The sequence below is a fragment of the Hippoglossus hippoglossus genome, chromosome 12 (assembly GCF_009819705.1).
Source record: "Hippoglossus hippoglossus isolate fHipHip1 chromosome 12, fHipHip1.pri, whole genome shotgun sequence".
Classification (NCBI taxonomy): domain Eukaryota; kingdom Metazoa; phylum Chordata; class Actinopteri; order Pleuronectiformes; family Pleuronectidae; genus Hippoglossus; species Hippoglossus hippoglossus.
This window is the reverse complement of record NC_047162.1, coordinates 13259965-13273487: the sequence shown is the minus strand read 5'-3', so window position 1 is coordinate 13273487 and position 13523 is coordinate 13259965. Positions and strand designations below refer to the sequence as shown.

The window sequence follows — 13523 nt, the reverse complement described above, 5'->3', positions numbered from 1 at the left end:
CCGAGCGCTCCCTCCTAACGCCGCATCCAGCTAAACAAAGCATGTCATCACCCCGCGCCTTTGTTGTCAGACTGCGACCGTCCATCGGCCCCAGCTAGCATCACCGACCCGCTCTGCAGGAGGCGCACAGAGAAGAAGAACTCGCTCAATAATGATCCGTGTTACGTTTCCACGCAGCTGAATCCTCCCGACAGTGGGGTCAGAGGCGGGTCGAGCTGAAGGAACCAGACGCTGTTTGAGGAAGGTTAGACAGAACGAGGAGGTGAGCTAATGCTAGCCCGCTAACTGCTAGCTAACACCGCTGCTCCATTTTAACCCGACTGTTAACTGTTTCGTGGGAAGGTTTTACACGATCGTGACCGAATGAGTGACACTGTGGATGTTTGAGGCTCGTCTCGCTTCACACCCCCGCGTTAACCAGCCAACGCCAATAAGTTAGCCCGGTGTCAGCTAAGCTAACGGTAGCTAGCAGCAGGTCAAAAATGAGAGAAGTTGGTTGTGTGTAGAGGTTTTGTGGGAGCACAGTAGTTCTAATGAGGCTCTGAAGAATAAAAAACTCACTCTTCATCACAACCTGACAGAGGCTGGGTATCTAAACTGCAAATAAACCCAGAGACATGCAATCACTGATCTGCACATGTTTGTGTCCATGTAACATACTTACTGAGCATTTATGCTTTCATATAACATCATGCTTAGATCTCATATCAATAATTTAAAAGCAGAAATTAGTCTTGCATTGAAATCAGATTGAGAAATTACCTGGTTCTATACTTTTATCTTTCAGATGATAGCACTGTCCACATGTTATCAATATTACCAATCTATGCAGGTTTGATAGTTTGACCTTATCCCATCAATACAACACTGAGTCTATGAACAGTCTTGAGAGTTGAATGTGAATATGTGATTAAATATGCAGCAGATCAGATTATTTCTGATCAGGTGTCTAAATATCCCACAAGCCTTCTGATCAATCATGTTATCCACAGTTCTCAGAAATATAATATAGTGCTAATTTGTAAGATTATATTCTAATATTACAATTAACAGCTTACTCTTCTGCACAACACTTCTCTCTCTTCATGTCTTTTGTCTAGCGCTGTGTTTAAAAAGCTACTTTAAATTTTCTCTTGAATTTATTTGAAAGTCTAATATCTCAGTCTTCCTTTTTCCCGCCTCGCTCAGAGTCCACATGTCGTCGGCAGCAGAGACGGTGGAAAATGCCTCCATCATTTCAGAGAGTGTGTCCCATGATGGAAACCGCTTGTGGCTAGGCAACATCGATCCCAAAATCACAGAGTGAGTAAACCCACAATTATTCAACAAACTGCAGCATCGTGTTGAGTATTGGTTATTAAAGAGTCCAGTCACATGTTGATACATATGCATCTGTTTACATTAGAGCTAAAACAACTAGAACAGTGCAATTTATTTTGACATACAATCTAATCATCCTATTTCAAGGCCTTAAAAGTTACTGGAATATAAATTGAAAATATATTTTGTCAAAAATCTTAACATTTCAACATGTGAGCTCGGCACCTGAGTGAACAACAAAGTTAGTATTTGGTTTTAGCAGCAATAAGTGTTGAATCTGAGGAGGCTGTTGCGTAGTCTACAATATGAACCTGAAGCAGTGCTTTTTAACTCGCCTGCCTCTGCCTCATAGAGAGGCAACACATTGTGTGTGCACTTATATGATTGATTAACTGTGTGCATAGTATGTGTGTGTGTGTGTCGCAACCTGAGACTGAGCAGACTGGGCTGGGTGTGTGAAAGAGAGGCAGCGAGGCGTGGAGACCTGCTGTGCTAAGGAGCAGCCATCATTCCTCACTCACCTGCCCTGTTTACTCTCTCTGTGTCAGTCTGGTGTGTGTGTGTTGGTGTGTGTGCACGGACAAGCGTGTTTAAGTACACAGGTGATGTTTGGGTGGCAGCTGGTGGAGGTGCAGGCTTCAACACACTGAGGTGTCTGTGATCATTATTTGTGTGTCTTGCTTTACACGACATAATGTATACAAGTAGACATCCTTCAGTTGTTTGTGTGTGTGTGTGTGGGGGGGGGGGGGATTGGAGAACCCTGTTACGTATGATGCGATGGAGAGGAGGTAGTTTTTTTTTTTCTTGGGGTGAGGGGTGTGTTTGTGTGCCTGTGGGGGCTGCTGGAGAATGTATGGGCAGCAGCTCTGGTGGGAGTCTAGACAGGCGTTTCCTTCCCCTTTCCCTGCTCTGCTCTACTTCTCCTTAAATAGCCCACTACGTTACAGTATAGAGGGAAAACAAGAGAAATGCCCGTGGCCCCTGATGCTGATTGGGAAGATTAATTAGCTCCTGGATAGCATACGTAGTGCTCCCTCTGTTTGTCCCGGTAAGTCAGGGCAAAACTCTCAGTGCGGAGGGGGAATGTGGGAAATGCAAGGTGCTGACTATGAGTGTGTGATGCCAAAACATGGGACAACACAGGTTGCTTTCAAAATATTAAATGAATAGTGAATAAAATTATTGTGCAAGTTTTTTTTCTTGGGTAATTAGAGATCTAATCTCTTGAGCTACAAGATTGTATCTGAGTCATCAATCAAGACTTAGATTTTGGATTTTAGGTTTAATTAATGATGATGCTTTATTTCTTTGACACTTTTTTTTTCAGATTTTCAATCATTTGGAAGAAAATGTGGTTAATTTGAATTTACAATAAAGCAGTACGTTGCTCAAATGATCTTCTCAGAGCTTCTTGTCGCGGAGGTAGAAATCCCATGTGCTTGTTGCATCCAGTGAGACTTTTCCTCTGTCTTTGCCTTTCTCACCGAGCAGAAGCACAGCAGGTGGAACCACAGTTTTCACCACATATCCATGTTTTTTGTTCTGTTGGTTGCTCGGAGAGGGAATTTCTCATTAGTGGTGATCCATCACCTTCCTCCTCTTTGTTCGCCTTCTGGCCGTCATGCTACAAGTGTTGTGTTGTGTGTCTGGAAGTTGTCGTGGTTTTTAATAGAAGCCCTTGTAACCATCATCTTACTTATATAGAAATTACAGTTCGCAGCCTTGGCAGAAAGCAGCCCCTCACCCCCTCACCCCCCCACCACATCCAAATCCATTCCTCCCCCTCTCTAATTTTGTCTCCCCTCTGACCTGCACCTTTTTGGATCAAATCCTTCTCCCCTTTCCTTCCTTCCTCTTTTGTGGGTTCCTGAGCTCTTGTATCTCTCCTACCTGGCTCCTCACCTCCTCTCTTCTCTTGGCTTCTCATCCTCCTCCTCTTCCTCCACCTTTCACCTTGCCACCAACATCCCCTCTCTGAACTTTACTCTTCCTCTCCCCCACCTTTCCCTCCCTTTCCTCGGCCCCTCTCCTCCTCTTCCTCCGGTGGTTTTTACAACCCCCAGGAGGAGCGGCCCATTGTAGTTCAGCTCACCAGCATCCAAAAATGTTCTTAGAGTGATCCCTCGCACATTAACCCATATGCACAGATGTGCAGCATGTATTTATTTGAATATATATCAGTATTAAAACACGTGATATTACTTGATATACAGAATTTAAGCTTTGTTGCATTTGGCTGACATGTCATTTCCTGATCAGCGTTGCAGAAGTTCAGCGGTGGGCAAACTGTTTGAGTAAGAGTGAAGCAAAGTCCTATAAGTAATAACTTTATTATAGTATAGTCTTTCCTGTTTAAATAAGCCTATAGTGCAGGAAGAGCCACCTTCACATGGGAGCCTTACAGGGTGTTGTCTGGGAAAAGCAGAAATTCTCCTTGGCCTAAAGCCCCCGAGGGAGTCGTAGAGGGGTGGAAGACATTAGTACAACCTGTAGCTTAAAGCCACAAGTCAGCCTCAGTGACCCACACTGAATCTTATTCTCACACACACACACGCACACACACATTCAGGATTAACAATAACAATAACAACAATAAACAATCAAAGGTTGAATAATTGATTATTGTCCTGTCCCCATTGTCCTGTCATACGAAGCATTCATTCTTGGGACTGGACACAAGGTTACAGCACTGAAACAAAGACACTGGAAGATGTCATTAGATACATGTTTATATTATATATCTTTTTATATTCCATAAATGTATGAATTAGAGGAACATTCATATTGTGATACATGAGAAAATGTCATTTTCTCATCAATTCAGCCAAAAGAGGAAATTAAATGTTTTTTTCTTCTCTACTAATGTGTAGTTTCTTTTCAAGGTCTTAACCAGGCACCTCTCAGGGGTTAAGAATGACTGAAGAAGACGCTGTATATGAGCTGTTAAATTATTATTATAATCGATTGGCAGAAAATAAATCTGCAAAAAACAAGTGATTGATTTCTTCTGTTAGTTAAGTTCTTTTCAGGAAAACTGCTAAACACTCACTGGCTCCAGCCTCTCGTATATGAATATTCAGTCTATTTCCTTGTATTCAAAGATATTTTAATCAATTTTCTTACAGGTCATTGAACAAACAATGAATCAAGAGAATAATTTGCAAACTAATCAGTAATGTAATTGGTCCATAGCTGCAGCCCAACAAGTATCAGAGATCTAAGATGACAATCTGAGAAAAACAGGCCTCATAAAATCCCAAATTATATACTATTATAATTTCACATTATAATTTCACTGTTGATTAGTGAAATGAAATAAGGACCTGCTGCTCAGCATGTCTTGGAAACAGGCAGACAGCACCTGTTTTTTACAGCCATATACAGCGGCAATGAATGCAGTTTATATGTGACCCTGAAGACATTTCTCAACATAATAATGTTTTATTTTTCCCCCATGGCAGCTCGTCGACAGCAACATGTGCTCACACACTCGCACATATCTCTTCGGTGACAGCATATCTGTGTTCATGTGTAGTCCAACAGTCTCCGGCAGGTCCACACAGCCAGTGGATGTTTGTGCGGAGCTCGGTGCCCAGGGGGGATTTTAGGCTTCCTCTGTTTTATTCCCTCATTGTCCTGCTACTGTATCCTCAGCATTGTCTCAATAAAAGATTTACTGTCAGTGGCTGCCACACCAGCTGGCCCGCTGCTAAAAAGGTGTCATGGAGAGAAAGCTGTCATTCTCATTAGCCCCATCTGATGCAGACACAGAGTTCAGGCTGGCAAATCCAATGTGGGGTACAGGTCTATGCAGGCTAACTGTTCATAGTGCATGTTTTTTATCATAAAGGGATGTTTTAATCATGTATGTTAAAGTTCGAATAAATTCTTATAAGCTAAACCTACATATTAGCCATGATTTGACTCTGTCCTCTCTTCTGTCTTACGACCTCTGTCTCCGCAGGTATCACCTGGTGAAGTTGTTGGAGAGGTTTGGGGAGGTGAAACAGTTTGACTTCCTGTTCCACAAGTCGGGGCCTTTAGAGGGACAGCCACGGGGCTACTGCTTTGTCAACTTCAGCACCAGAGAGGTACACACAAGATGAAGGGATTTGTATTTAATTTATTTTATATATGTTTGTGTAAACTAATCTTAGATGCGCTAAATGTGGAGCTTTCTGCTTATCGCAAGTGTCTATCCCCAATGTTTCTTTTAATAAAAACTACATGCAACATGCGTCACACATTTTGAAAGTAAAATTCTTGTAAATACAGATAAATTCTTTTAAATTTCAATAAATTACTAAATCCACTACCTGTCAATCACGGGGATTAGTACTATACTGTACCGTGTCTACATTGATTTGTGTTACACAGACTCCGATCACAGGTTTTATTTGATCAAATCAAGTCGGACGGCAAGACTGCATTTGTTTTAGAACAGGAGTCAATAGTCGGCTCAGCCTCTCGGGGTTCAGCGGGCAGTATTTGTTTTGGACTGAGCTCAGGGATCATGATAAACATCTCGTTTCACAGCTACTATCTATCAGTGGGATATGACGCCCTCCCAAAAGGAATATACAGAGGAAGTGTGTGTTTATCTTACTCACTCACACACACTTAGAAACCCGCTGACACACACACACACACACACACACACACACACACACACACACACACACACACACACACACACACACACACACACACACACACACACACACACACAGACACACACACACAGATAGAAGTACTTCATAAAAATATAATTTAGCGTCAAAGCCACTCGTTTGATCAGATAAACCTGCATTTACTCACACAGCCTCTGAAACACACACAGTTGTTGTCTACGTGTATGAAGTGGCACATCATCATCATCTATTATTGTTTTTGCCGTCTCTCTGTTGTGAGGACTAATGATTTAATGACTCGAGTGCATCATTCATCAATCATCCCGGCTGATGTTTAATCATAATTGTAAAAGATCTGATCCTCTGTTTCATCGTGTGCCTGCAGGAGGCAGAGCGGGCGATCCAGTGTTTAAATGGGAAGCTAGCTTTGTCCAAGAAGCTGGTTGTGCGATGGGCGCACGCACAGGTGAGGGTGAGTGTCAAACTCCTGTTCCAACATTTAAAGTCTTACACACCCTGATGGCTCAGTGAATTAATACATATAAAGTAGAGCCTGACTTAGAGGTTGGCTGATGAAATCGGCCGATATGAACCTTTCATAGACGTATCGTTATCAACCTCAGCCTTATCAGAGAACTTTCCTTTTACACAATAATCAATGCAGAAAAGATTTCAATTCATGTTTGAATTTTACATAAAAAAGGTTTATTTTTTTTAAATAAAATGTTTATATATTTGGTTGTATTTGTGTTTTCTTTTTACTTAATTAATGATTATAAAGTTTGTTTTAATTGTAATATATGAAGCCTCAGTTACATTTCTTTGTCATAACGATTTGATAATGCCATTTTAGGAAACATAAAAAAAATTCAATATATATATTGGTATATCCATATCCATAGGTTAGCCAGAGGAAATATACAGCTGTGCATTCAAAACATTGTATCATTGACTTTCAGAGATAAGATATAAAGAGTGGAAATCTGAAAGAAATAAACAATAATTCTTAAGATGGACATTGTTGACTGGGACACCACTTGTACCTCTGGTAAAAGCTATTAAAAGCATCTGTCAGTTTTCATTTCTCACATTAGTCCTCCAGTGGTCAGTGTATGCAGAGCAGTGGGATCCCAGCAAAGCTTATGTATGTCTCTTAACAATGGACAGCCTACTGGCAATGGGTGAAGGGATATCCTGTATAGAGACGAATCACGCCCTACACACACATACACACGCATACACACAAACACATAGTAGAGTGAGGTCAAGGTCAACTCTAAGACAACACGCTGTCGGATAAATCTGCTCACACATTGATTGTGGCTGAGCTCGATCCACCGTTACAATCAAAAAAAGAAGGTCAGGTTATTGATGCTGTGATAAACTGTGGATTTTAGCTGTTTTTATCCCAAAAGTTCCATTAACATACAGAAACTAGTGTTAGGGCTTTGTGCAAAACTTGAAGCGCAGACAACTGTGTCTTAAAGTGATTGCTGGATACTCTCGTGTGTTTGTGTAGCTGCAGAGTGAGGGAGAGAGTGAGATGCGGGACGAGTGTGTTTTCAGTTTTTGGTTTGGGTGCAAAGGTTGTATTTTTTATTTGATTACACTTTCTTCCATCCTTTTTATTGAGATAAACTATAAAAGTTCAGTTATCCTGAAAGAGTTAAATATATCAGACTTTCTCAGTCAGTGGCAGTCACTTGGGATTTTCTTAACAGTTTGATTATCGTTCTGCTCAGTCATGGAACACACATCCCATGAAAGTGGCATTCGGAAAGTGACATGATGGGATAAGTGAGTCAGAAACAGTTTGTGCTGAAGTCGTCGACAGAATTCCGGACTTACATCTTGATTTAATTACATTGTATTGAAAGAGAGGAAATTATGTTGATGTATATTTTAGTATTGAAGTGTTTGGTCCAAGTCTTAACAAACATCCGTGAATTTCCAAATCAAATATTGCAACTGTTTAACAATTGTGTCTTATTGTTTTATATTGATAAATTGAGCCATATTGTCTGTGAATGTTTATTGAAAAGGGACGATGTACAGTAATTAACATGCATCCAACATGTAAATGAACCAGATTCGGCCATGCAGGCTTTGTTTTCATCACCAGTCCCAGTCGGGTTGATGGTTAAAAAACTGAAATTATGTGTCACATTTAAAGATTGAAAAATTAATGAATACTTGATTCCAATCAATCGACACAACATTAATTGGCAACTGTTCTGATATCGGCTAATATGTCCTTTTTAAGATAAAATTACAAAATATTTAAAAATAAGTTTGAATATTTCCCTTTTTTAAAGAAGCAATTTTAATTAGTTAAAGTTAAAATCAAGTAAATTGTTGATTAATTGAGAAAATAATCATCAGTTTAATAAAAAATAAAATGTATCTGCAGTCGTAGTTAATGTATTTGCACATGAATTGAATTATAATCCGACTATAATTTAAAAAACCACATCATCAGGAACCTGCTGTGTTAACAACCGTAACGTACGTGTGACTGTAATCAGCCATGTTACACGTTCAACACTCAAATCCAGCTGTGAGGTTTTTATAGTGTCGGCTATTGGGATGTTTTTGATGCATTCCAGCTCCAGGCCTTTAGAAATAGGTGGAAGGGAAGGGTCCTGGCTGGTGGAGCGGTCATTGTTTTAGACCTATTCTTGGCTTTACATGTTCTTTATTTCTCAGGACAGAATGTAAGACCTCGCGTGTGCTTTTCGTGCATGTATGTAACTTCGGTGCCACGTCCAGCAGCCGGGACACTGTCAGATAATTTCCAAGCATCACATTCCTGCCCATGGCTGGGGGGGGGATGTCTCTCATACTCGTCATGTGACTCCTGTTTTTGTCTCTTTCTTTTTTTTCTCTCCACAGGTTTGACGAAGTCTGTGTTGGCTGGTGGAGATGTGTGGCAGGGGGTTTTGAAAAGGAATGAGTGCAGACGTTGGTTGTTGCTCCTCAGCTGCTCCCATGTTATCCTCCCTCATGCCTTTTAGGGCGTGACCGTGAGCTGGACGCACACACGGCTCCCGTTTGGTTTCTGTCTGTTCGACCAGACGCAAACAAAATCAATGCAGCAGTTTAGTAACGTTCATGTTTGCGGGAGGAAGCTGGAGTTGGCTCTGACGAGAACCGCTGTCAGTGTTTATCAGGAGGTCTGATGCTGTCTACATACAATAAAAACAAGTGATGCTCAAGTTTTTGTGTATTTAGCAGAAACAAAAATTCCAATCTTATCAGCCACAACAAAATTTTAGATGTAATTAGACGCTGGGTGTGAGCTGTAATCCACATCATCATCATCATCATCATCATCTACACACAATCTGCATTAGATACTCTCGGCCTCAACAGGACAGTCGTCAATCTTTTAGTCTCTCCCACTGACTGTCTGTTTCTGTGACTATCTACATGTCTCTTTCTCGCCTGTGAATTTATCCCTTTGTTTGTGTCTCTCCATCTGTGTCCATCACTGTTTGTGTTTTTTTGTTTTTGTTTTGTTTGGGCCATGTGTGTGTCATCTGCAGAGGTTTGAAGGTTTCCGTAACGACAAGACGATGCCTCCGAGCCTGGAGCCGTCGTCGAGCGGTGCCGGAGAGGACGGAGCCTTAACAGCCAATCACCTCAGGTTGGTACAAACCACACAACACCCCTCTAATCGTTGCTGTTACCGTGTGTACAGTGTTGAATGTGAAAACACTGTTATAGTAGATAAACCAACCAAATGACAGGAAGACTGAACCTTTCCAACGAGATTACGTGACACGGTTAGAAACTGTCTGGCAGTAAACTTAAGGAATAAATGATTTGCCTCTACTTTCTCCTAAATGTCATTTTAACCAATTGCCTGAGACAGAAGTTACTAAGCTAAGTGTGTGTTGGACGATCGAACAGCATCTGAAACAACATTCCTCTGGCAATTTCTGTAACTCTCGGAAACTGGCATTGTTACATTCACATGCACGTCATGCAGCGGAAATACGATGTTGAACGAGCGAGACGCTCAAGCTCTTTCAATTTCCACACATTACTTTCTCTCACTTTCATGGGTGCAACGCCATAAACGCCTTTGAGGAAACATTGTCCAAAAGTGCGTAGCGTTATGTCCCTAGCTATAAACCCTTCAAAGATATTATATGTAACAATTCTTCTTCAAAATGTTTAAAAACAACTAGACCTTTGTTATATGTTTTCTTGACTTGTTTGCATATTTAAAAATGTTTCCAACAATTTTCCAACCGAGAGAAATCCAACATTTTATTTAAGGTAACAGGACATGGAATTTTGGTCGCCTTTTAATTGTGTTCTTCTCTTTACTCTGCAATTGCTACAACTTCCAGGTCAAACAACTTATGATTAAGGAAAAACGCACTGCTAGCCAGTTAGCCAGTTAGCTGTGTTTGTATTGCTCGCTCGTAATGGATCACAATTATCAATTTGTCTTTGCTGCATAACGTGAATAAAACTTGAAAACATTACCTCATCCGTAAACATGATTTGCACCTGAGAGGCATCAGGGACATTTTCAACTCTCATGCTGCTTCATGACATCATTAAACTCGGTTCTCTTGTTATTGTTTTGATGGAGAGACCCCTACCGGCCGAAGTTACACATCGTACGTTTAACCTGTAGCTGTGTTCCGATTGGCACAAACACCTTTTTGAACATACTTGCCTCCTTCATTAACCTGTGTCGCTCACCTACCTCCACACATCCTCCTCTGTCCTCCAGCTCGGCCCCTGAAACGATCACAGCGGAGCTCTGAGTGCTCGTTGCGTTTCGCCACAAACCTCAGTTCAAGTTGAGTTCATCTGGACTCACACTTTGGCTCCGAAAGCTTCTGGGTGGAAACGCTAAAGTTCTGTCAAAGTAAATTACAACGTGTTTCGTTGTTGTGGCTACACTTGCGACCTGACATCAGCATATGCACACACACACACACACACACACACACACACACACACACACACACACACACACACACACACACACACACACACACACACACACACACACACACACACACACACACACTGTAAGCACGCCAGTCACATCGAGCACTGTTAAGTCGGTAAAAGGCCTCTTGTGCTCGCGGTGTCAACTCTTGCCGAGACAATCCGGTGTGTGTAGCAGAGCGTTGGCCGGCGGTGCTTCTCAGGAAAGGTTGCACACTTTGATTCTAGTGTAAACTTCAAAATCACTCTCCGCACAGAACAGGGGAGGAAATATATACAGTCTTTTCCTGCTTTGTCCACCGATATCCCCTCTAGGTGTTCCCTCGCTCTTACTCGTTCACTTGTTTCCTCGTTCACTCACCTGCACCGTAATCTTTCTCCCAACCTCCTCTCACTTGCTCCTTCAGATTTTCTCGCAGTCTCTCGCTCGTTCCCCCTTTTCCCCTCATTTCTCTCCATAATACCGAGAGCACTAATAACTCCTCTTCTTTCCCCCTTCAGCCACGAGCCGAGATCTGTCCATCACTCACTCCGTCTCTCACCCTCAAGTCCAACACTGGTATTTTCCCCACCTCACATCTCCTCTCTCTCTCTCCTTTTTCCCCTCCCCTCCTCCAGCACGAGTGCTAAAATCCGCGCCATCGAGGCCAAGCTCCAGATGATGGATGAGAACCCAGACGATGACTACTCGGGCCCGTCGGCCTACGTTCACAACAAACCGCCAGAGAGGAAACGATGGGAGCCCTACAATAAATCCCACCACAACAACCAGAGCAGGCCCTTCCGCAAGTTTAGGAGATGACCCCATGCTCCGAGACAACCCCCACCACCACCACAGCTCAGCCCCCCCGCCTACACACAAACAGACTCTATACAGTAGATATTATACAGACTTTATCTGGGAATAAAAGATTTTTGAAGTTGTTCCTTTCAGAACTTTGACTCTTTTAGGAGTAATCATGGAGAAGTACCTAAAGTGTTTTATTATTAGGGCCTAAGCACTCAGCACGGACCCTATTGGAATTGCTTCGATCATTATTATTATGATTATTTTTGGTTACAGTACATAATTAGTTATCATTTAGTCTTCAATGACGCCCCCAAACCTGACTGCTGTACAGGTTGGATCCCTCACCACTCTCGTGCTTTCACTTTGTTACAGAGACTTAACACAGGTGCATCATCCAGCTGTGGTTTGCAGGCACTAAAGGAAAGAGAAATTATTATTATTATTAGATTCTGGGTTTTTTTTTTACTTCCAGATCAAATTATTTAAATGAGAGGTCCTCACTTTTCAGTGTTTGTCTTGATTCAAGACGTCAAACCAGGAGAAAGCAAATAGGATTTATAACGGGTTTGTATTAATGGAGTTTAAATGAGAAGCCACTCAGCGACAATTAGTGTGAGCAGCAGTTTGTTACGTGTAAAGTGTCGTGTTTTTCCCCCGAATAATTTGCTCTTTTTCTTTTTTTTTCTTGAATCCAATTTTTCTACGACTGCAGTCCAATCATTTTTACAAACGTTATGTGGCATGGAGATTGTTTTTATTTTCATTTTCAATTAAAGGTAATTGAATATCTCATCCGCAGCGTGTGGTTTCATGACATTTTATAGGTTGTACGCAAGATTCAGTTAAATGAGTTGTGCTGTTATAGCAACATTAAAATGCCCTCAGCCCGAAACGCTGTTGCTGATATTAAAGAATAGGATCTTAAGAAATGCGGTAACCTCGCTTCACCTCTTTAAAATACAAATAAAAGCAGATCCACTGTTATTCAGCATGGATCATAAATGTTTTCCACCACATAGAATTACCATGACGTCCCACATTTTCTGTAATAATTGAATAATCCTGGTTATTTTAAACACTGATTATGTTTTAAGCCCCATTTCCTTCTTTTTTTCTACTGGAATATTAAATATTTTCTTAATTTGTGCTATCCCCAAAAACATTTGAGTCAATAATTTCAATCCTTTTGAGGCTGACTGAATGTGGGTTTAATCTTGTTTTGTGTGTTGTTCTACTGGAGCACAGGGATGTTGTTGATGTGATCTGAATTGTGTGACCTGCAGTGCGAGGCTGTAAAAAAAAAATCATTTTCAGGGCAAAAATATATTTTAACTAATAATATTTAACTTGCATCTTAATATGAAAGATAAATAACACTGCAGCAGGGAGACGGATCGATAACAAGATGACAGAACATTATTTCACGCGCGCTGGAGAAACCAAATTCTACCTCTTGACATCATCCACTCGTTTCCTGTTCTGATTTCTTTGTTGTTGTAAATTCACCAGATCGCAGAATATCTCTGATGTTCGTCAGATCAGCTGAACGGTTCCTTTGTGCCATGTGTGCGCATTTATCTGTTTTCAAAATAAAGGCCCCGTTCGTTCAAATATGTCACAGTCGTTTCTCCTGCAGAATAATGACGAAGCTTTATTATTATTTTTGGGGGGTCTGGGTGTATTCTTTTAGGTTTTGGTGTTTGTGAACTATAGATTGACAGATAATTGTGGAATCGGACCAATGATTGAAACATCGATCTAAACCGGTTTGTGGCCTCGTGCATATCCTGTAATTATCTGGATTA

The 13523-nt window shown here is 41.3% G+C and overlaps 2 protein-coding genes across 3 annotated transcripts in view; one reads left to right on the top strand and one right to left on the bottom strand.

Moving 5' to 3' along the window:
* The first annotated feature begins 27 nt into the window (after positions 1-27).
* On the top strand, positions 28-13329 carry rbm18 (RNA binding motif protein 18). 2 transcript variants are annotated; one of them, XM_034601920.1, is made up of 6 exons: positions 28-262; positions 1189-1302; positions 5288-5414; positions 6340-6420; positions 9500-9600; positions 11547-13329. In XM_034601920.1, exons 2-6 carry the CDS (start codon positions 1196-1198, stop codon positions 11728-11730), a joined length of 600 nt encoding a protein of 199 aa, XP_034457811.1. In that variant the 5' UTR covers positions 28-262; positions 1189-1195; the 3' UTR covers positions 11731-13329. The 2 variants fall into 2 exon arrangements, with proteins under 2 accessions (XP_034457811.1, XP_034457810.1); XM_034601919.1 differs by having other exon boundaries at positions 65-262; positions 6340-6426.
* Positions 6012-13523, bottom strand: part of morn5 (MORN repeat containing 5) — a 35250-nt gene continuing 27738 nt past the window's right edge. Inside the window, exon 7 of the mRNA XM_034601918.1 lies at positions 6012-6059. The gene's annotated coding sequence lies outside the window, so the exon portion shown is untranslated. The remainder of the gene's footprint in view (positions 6060-13523) is intronic.